Raw genomic sequence first — 7,696 nt, forward strand, 5'->3', positions numbered from 1 at the left:
TTGGAGACTCTGATGTATGAGCCAGTCTTGGGCAAGCCCTTGAGGATCATGTGGTGCCAACCCCCGGCCAATAATGAGAACTATGTGAAGAGCTCTGATGTCATCATCCAAGAGAATTGTGAGGAGAGCTCTAACGTGACATCGGCTAACGTCATCATCCAAGAAGACTGGAAAAGGGACAACAGCATCCGTCGCCCTGAAGTGAGTCTGTACATGCAGAATCTGCCGTACAGCATCAGTAGTGAGGAGCTCAAATCCTTGTTCTCTCCATTTGGAAGAATCAGTAGTGCTATAGTGAAGATGAAGAACGGATGGAGCAAGGGCTTTTAGTTTTGTCACTTTCCCCTCCCCTGAAAATGCCACCAAGGCACTGATGATGACGAATGGCCAGTTTTGATGAGAAGGTCATTTCAACACCCGTACAGACCTATGACTATTTCCAGATTGGGAGAAGAACTATCAAACCACCATATACCTAGGTGGTCCAGAAGTTGGCCTCGTTGCACCAGGCACCGAGCCTGGAATAATTCTGACAGTGGATATGAGCAGGAACCTTCTGTGAAAGAAGATCTTGAGGAGGTGAGTGATGACTCAAGTTAGCGGTCGTCATCGTGGGGAACCCAGGCTTAGAAATGCCTTGGGAACAGTAGTGTAAAGTTGCAAAACCAAAGAATTGGGGAGATGGGGGGATACGTCCCACTAATGCTGTGAAGGGGGTGCTTTGCCCCCACCCTAATCATGCATCTGTCTTTGCTTATATAATTTTTTATCAACGCTGAAAACGATTTAGTATAAGATACCTTGCAATTGCTTGACTGTGAGTTGGTATCGACCAACTAATCAATCCTCCGCAATCCATACGGTCATGTGGTACCTGTTACTTTTCTCAGCGTTTGCCAGGATGGGCCAATCACAGTTGTTGCAATTAACAGTTTTTACACAAAAAAAATAACTATCCAGTGTCTCCAATGGGATATAAAATGTTCTGAGACTTAAATGACTGGAGGATTCGGTTGTCAGAGCGTCAAGCGCCCCCTGCAGGAATAAAGCTTTGTTTCTCACTAGACACAGTCAGTGGCTGACAACATGTGCAATTTCGGTCTGTAGATCTGTTACCCACACAAAACTGTCACGTACATTTAGAAAACATGAAATATGGGGCCTGGGTAGCTCAGCGAGTAAAGATGCTGATTACCACCCCTGACGGATGGGTGACTCCAGCCAGGTCTCCTTAGCAACCAAATTGGCCCGGTTGCTAGGGAGGGTAGAGTCACATGGGGTAACCTCCTTGTGGTCGCTACAATGTGGTTCTCGCTCTCGTTGTTGAGCGTGGTGAGTTGTGCATGGATGCCTCAGAGAATAGTGTGAAGCTATGTCTCCACACACGCTAGGTCTCCGCGGTATCGCGCTCAACAAGCCACGTGATAAGATGCGCGGATTGACGGTATTAGATGTGGCGGCAACTGAGGTTCGTCCTCCACCACCCGGATTGAGGCGAGTCACTACACCACCACAAGGACTTAGAGCGCATTCCAAAATTGGGGAGAAAAATGGGAGAAAATACAAAAAAAAAGGAAACATAAAATATATTACATTTGGGACCACACATCCCACACCCCCGTCCCCCCAATGTTCAAACCAAATCTACACCATTGGTTGAAGGAAAGGAATGTTGGAACAATGGCCCAGGAGTAGCATACATACCATAAACTTTATAAAGCATTTCACATCATGAAACATCTAAACTGCTGGTTTACATCAATACACAAAGTGAACAAGAGTCTCCTACTCTGAAGAGAAACGTAAGCATCAGTGCTCACCTACACCAGGCATGGATGCAGACTGGACAGTTTGAGTCACAGTGGAGGAACTGACTATTCCTGGTGTGGGTTGTTGAGCATAATGTGTGTTCACTGGAAAGAAATATCAAATCACACGATGAACTTATAGAACCTTGAGTAAAAGTTTTGTGACAGATGCTACCTTTTGTTGCACATAAAAACACATCACATCAAACTCAAAGTTGACAACAGCCGTTTCCACATTCCACAATAGTAGTTTGTTTATCTGAATATTTAGCATGTGACGGCAGAGATTTGGAATGCTGCTGGACGTCTTGTGTATTGTTCTACAGGTTTCAAACTCAAAGTTGCACAATCTTACAAATTTAAGGTAAACCTTTCTGTACATCTTAAACCTTTTAGGAACATTCTAGAAGACTACTCAACCAGAGTCTCGTAACACAATGTGAAACTGAGGCATCAATGTACCTATGCCAGGTATAGATACATTCTGGACTGTTTGGTTTACTGTGGGTCCCGCCATGAATACCGCTTGTGTGGGTGTAGATACATTCTGGACTGTTTGGTTTATCGTGGGTCCCGCCATGTATACCCCTTGTGTGGGTTGTGGGGGGTAAGCGTTGGTCATTTGAACTGTAAAGAAGATCAAAACTCATGATGAAAACCCAAGAGCAGAGCTGAAATGATTATTGTCATGGTATGATTTGAAGTAATCAGTGAAGGATATTCTCATTGGTTTCTCTTTGTGTGGTCAAATCATAGATGAGTGTCAGCAGACCTGGTTGAGGTGGGTAAAGATACTGCTGATCTGGGTAGGACATGTTGCCTTGGACCAATGGCTGTCCAGGATATGGAGGATGACCGATGAAGCCTTTGTCCATTATCAACAATCTGTGAATGAGCACAAAGAGGGAACTCATTATTTGTTCTTGAGTGATGTATATTCAAGTGCAAAAGTACTCCTTCTTAAATGTTTATAAATAATACAGTGACCACAAAAAGTTTTGGGACACTTATGCCACTCTTAAAAAGCGTGACGCATGAAAACAACTGCTGAACATATTTTGGGTGAAACCATTAAATCTCTTGCACAGTCACACACTACTTGCACAATCCCTGTACACACTGACGACCAGAATGTGTAACAATACAACAGTATTTTTTTTCCAAACCTAACCTGTCCGACCTGTCTTGGTGAAATGTTTTGCTTGAAAATTGCGCTTGTGCTTGCTTTATTTTCGTCTCTAGTGCAGAGACATTCATACATTTCTTTTTACAATTGTGCCTGAAATGTCCAAATATTTCTCAGGGTCATTGTACATCTCTATAAGTATATCTCTCAACTCTTTCGATTGCCGTACCACTATGTTAGCATGCGATATACTGACAGCAGAGCCCTGACCAGCTACTTAGCCGGCATTTATTCTGTCATGTTTCCTGTAAACTAAGTGACAGGTGAGTCAGCTAAATATGTGTTTGGAAGGAAACAGAGAAAGGGATAATCTGGGCCATGAGAGGCAAAATTCCTGGCCGATATAATAGTGAAAATTAAAAGGGCTTTTTAGTTTGATCAAGTCTTCTGATTGGTTAAACAAACAATCTGACTGCGGCCCGTGGACATCTTTTCGGCCTTCGGTTACAGAGACAGGAGTGATGTTTTATGGCACCTATTTCAATGATATCTGACAGGTGATAAGGAAGCTTTTTGGACATCATTCAAGAAATTAATGAAGAATCACTTACAACATGTTAAATCTGATCATTACCACACAATACAGTCATTTCCCGTTCATTCAATTATTGTAATTGGATAACTATTAGTGTAAAACAAATACTGTGTAAGACCAGCAGCTACACAGGAATATACTGTAAAGTGTGTACGCTTTAAACAAATCCCCATACAGTTTTTATTGAACTATTATGTCGCTTAACAAATGACTTCAAGAGTGACCACATCAGTACACCGAAGTAAAGAAACATAACGTTCGTTTTATTATTGAAATGAGATTAAGAAGACATACCTTGGGAGCTGTAGACACTCTGAAGCTATTCCTTACAAATTAATTGAGAGTGTAAACAGAAAACAGGCTCAACTATGACATGACCGTGACAGGGTGGGAGGAACTGGATCTATGGGTATGAGATATGCTAATGCAAATTCAGAAGGAATTGTGTTCCTTACGGGAAGTGGGGAGGAACTTGATTATTAAATTCCACTAAAAATCCCGGCACACTCGAGAAAATAGAAGAAGGGATTTTTGCTGCTTGTTCAAGTTACTTAATTATAATAAACTAAAGCAACTTGATTTCATTGTGTTCAATCCATTTACATTTTAAAGTGCAACTTACTTAATCCATTTGAGTTGGGACTTCATGAACGTTGCATTGATGAAACTGGGCAGGGGATTTCTATTTCCTAGCATGCTTTGCATGGGATTGGATAAGTAGAAGAAATGTTGAAATGAAGTTATTTTTATGCATTTTTGTGCAAGATGAGAATACGAGGAGCCATTTAGTATTTAAATAGAGTGTCTGTTTTTCATGGAGGTTTTGGCTAGCCTTTTGGTGAAGAATGGCGGTTGTGCTTAGGTTGAGGATGGACTTTTACTTTCAATAGACGCTTGATTTGAGCACTTTAAAGAGTTGCTATTAAATTAAAGCAGTCCTTACACTTGTTCACCTGGCAAAGGTCGGTTGTGGCTCAGTTGGTACAGAGGGTCGGCCACTAATCGTAGGGTTGGTGGTTTGATTCCCGGCCCACATGTCTCCACATGCCGAAGTGTCCTTGGGCAAGACACTGAACCCCAAGTTGCTCCCAATGGCAGGCTAGCACCTTATATAGCAGCTCTACCACCATTGGTGTGTGAATGGGTGAATGTGTCACAATGTAAATCGCTTTGAATACCATTAAGGTTAGAAAGGTGCTGTATAAGTGCATACACAGTACTAATATTAAATGAATGAAGTTGGACCAACATAAGAACATTTATTAAATAACTTTAAAGGGCACCTATTATGTCCCTTTCACAAGATATAATTTAAGTCTTTGGTGTCCCCAGAATGTGTCTGTGAAGTTTCAGCTCAAAATAACAACGGCTGAAATAACGCAGGCCGGTAATACACAGCGCCCCCCAATGGACGGAGGATGCTATTGCATGCCTTCAAGGAAAACTTGCCTTTATGCGGAAGGACTTTGCTGGTCTCAAAATAATAAATCAGGACATCAAAAATTAAATCTTTCAGGCTAAAAAGAAGTATAAAAACAAATTGGAGCAGGATTTTGCAAATATGAACACAAAACACGCTTTTCGACGAGTCAGGTCTCTTACTGGACAAGCCGTTAAACAGACTATTTCTGTATTAGATCCCATCACCTTTGCTGTTAATGGTTGAAAACATTATGCTTCCTTATGTTTCACCATTTTGGATAGTCTCCAATTTGCATATAAGTGTAAGAGAGGTGCAGAGGATGCAGTGGCTCGTCTCTTGGTCTACTTCAACACCTGGATACCCCTGGAAATTATGCCAGACTTCTTTTTATTGACTTTAGTTTTGCCTTGTCATCAGTTAATTTTAGTACATGGTGTGATGATAACTTTCTTTACCTTAATATTTCAAAGACTAAGTAACTGTTTTTTTAGCTCTTCCAAAACACGGATCCATCCTTCCAGTATTATCATTAATGGAGAGATGGCGGAGAGGGTGGAACATTTCAGGTATCTTGGCATTACATTAGATAAACATCAGTTCAGCCTAGTCTTTTGCTTCTTCTGTATTGAAGTATTATTGAGTCAGTTCAATGTATGGTGCCATTTGTTTTTTCCATATGCTAACAGTTACCAATAAGAACAAACTCTTAAAGATAACTAATCTAGCGAGAAACATTATTGGTATTCCTACCCCAAATGTATCAGACTGTGTTGCTTTATATACGCTTTGGAAGGCACATCAAATGTTAAAGGATCCAGTATAGACTACCCATGTGCAGAAAGGCCAGTTATGGTAGGAGTTTTGTTCCTATGGCTATGCTAGCTTTAAACACGTAGGTAATCAGCCATTATGATGCCATCGCACTCTCTGGCACTTGTTGTATGATCTCGTGTTTTTTTGTTGTTGTCCCTCTATGTTTGTGATTGTTTTTACGGTTAATATGTATGTTGTTGACCTACGTGAAGTTGGCACCCCATATAATTAAATAATCACCCAAAACTATTTGATTCGTTTGTGCTGGTTTGGTGTTTGAGATTTAAGCATCTTTTTTTGGGCTGTGTGACGTCACTCTCCACCCCATCTCGCTCAAATCGAGCCAAACCGGCGCTGGTCGTTTGTGCTCGGTTTGTGACGTTAAAATGAACACTTTATCTATTTCCATTCATTAGAAATAACAAATCAATCTATCGATCTATTTATCTATCTCTCTCTCTCTTTTGTGTGCGTGTGTGTCTTTAAATGCAAATGAGCTGCTGCATATCCAGAATAGGGCGGAGTTTTGACATCTCCGCTTCGGATAACTAGACATCATAAGGAAGTTTCTGAATGGTTATTTGATCAATTTATTTATTTGTTGTAGAGTTTCAGCAGTTTTGCAACACACACACACAAATACTGTTACAACAGGTGTAAAATTATTCGCGCAAACATAAACGCATTTATGTAGATTGGAGGGCGCATTCCCTTCTAAAACAAAACTAATCCACTGCGTCTTCAGCGGCTCAGATGTTATGTTCATTCTGACATCCAACAACAAAACACCTCTATCGCTTCGGAGACATTCTTGTCTACAGCTACTCCGGCATCGAAACAATGGCGGACTCTGTACAAATCGTTCAGGGCGGGTCTATGCCAAAACGTCAGCGTGCGTCAACAGTCGTGGGCGGGGCCTGTACAAAGCATTTTCAGAAATGTTGTTTATGATTAATGGGGATTAAAAAAGGACTGGGTGGATTTTTATAATTATAGGGTGGTTGTGTACACACACTGCCAACACACATTTATGTTCACCTTCTAAAAGTGAATTTTGCTTTATAGGTGTCCTTTAAGTAAATTGAGTTTGACTAAATATTGTTTAATTAAAACTACAATAGTTCATTAAATTGACCTAATTGTGCACTTCTGCTTTGGGAAGCCACATGCAACTCATCTGCAATCTCATCTTATTAAAGTTTTTGTTTGTATGTATCTTTGCAAACAAACGTAAATGGACGATACGGCTACAGGATGAAACTGGATACGTCGTTAATGGTAGAGGAGTGGTCCAATGCATTTGTGAAAACACATTATCTCCCTTTCTGTATACAGAACTGCACATATTTGAATGAGCATCTTAATTGGTCTGCACTGTACAGCAAAACATTTCCACAGTAGGCCTATGTGTGAAAGGGTTGAGCAAACCATTGAGATAATTGGTTTCCATGACGAGTTCTTCCAGGCAATGGAAACATGTAATATGACCTGTTCATCAGTGACATGTATAAACGCATTAAAGACTGAACAAATATTAATAGATCAAACATTCATGACCGTATGCTCTCTAGTGAACCACATCAATATTCTCAAAATCGATTCCATCAATTCATTCAGAGTGTATCTACTGGATTTTATTCCTGGGAATCAATGCTGGCGCACCTGATGGAAGAACGCATTCGTTCCATTCTCCGGTGTTTGAACACATTCAAACGGGGTAAAACGTTTCCGTTGGAGCTTTTTCAATGGTCTCTGTGTCTCGTGGCCTTCGCAATAGCGGTCACTCTGCTGGTACTATAGTGAGACCACTTCAGTACTGGCTCAGATCGCAGGTGCCTCATCATTCATTGTGACACGGTCGCCTACATATTGTGGTATCACGCTGCTGCCTAGCCGCTTTGACCATTTGGAAAACGCCCACGTTCTATTAG

At 41.0% G+C, this 7,696-nt stretch overlaps 1 protein-coding gene across 1 annotated transcript in view; it reads right to left on the reverse strand.

Moving 5' to 3' along the window:
* Positions 1-3,902, reverse strand: part of LOC127643870 (lipopolysaccharide-induced tumor necrosis factor-alpha factor homolog) — a 5,716-nt gene extending 1,814 nt beyond the window's left edge. Inside the window, exons 1-4 of the mRNA XM_052126791.1 lie at positions 3,824-3,902; positions 2,581-2,693; positions 2,271-2,435; positions 1,821-1,913 (exon numbers count right to left, since the gene is read on the reverse strand). Coding sequence (XP_051982751.1) covers positions 1,821-1,913; positions 2,271-2,435; positions 2,581-2,683 — 361 coding nt within the window. The 5' untranslated portion in view covers positions 2,684-2,693; positions 3,824-3,902. The remainder of the gene's footprint in view (positions 1-1,820; positions 1,914-2,270; positions 2,436-2,580; positions 2,694-3,823) is intronic.
* Positions 3,903-7,696: the final 3,794 nt, after the last annotated feature.

Source organism: Xyrauchen texanus, chromosome 5 (genome assembly GCF_025860055.1).
Source record: "Xyrauchen texanus isolate HMW12.3.18 chromosome 5, RBS_HiC_50CHRs, whole genome shotgun sequence".
Classification (NCBI taxonomy): Eukaryota; Metazoa; Chordata; class Actinopteri; order Cypriniformes; family Catostomidae; genus Xyrauchen; species Xyrauchen texanus.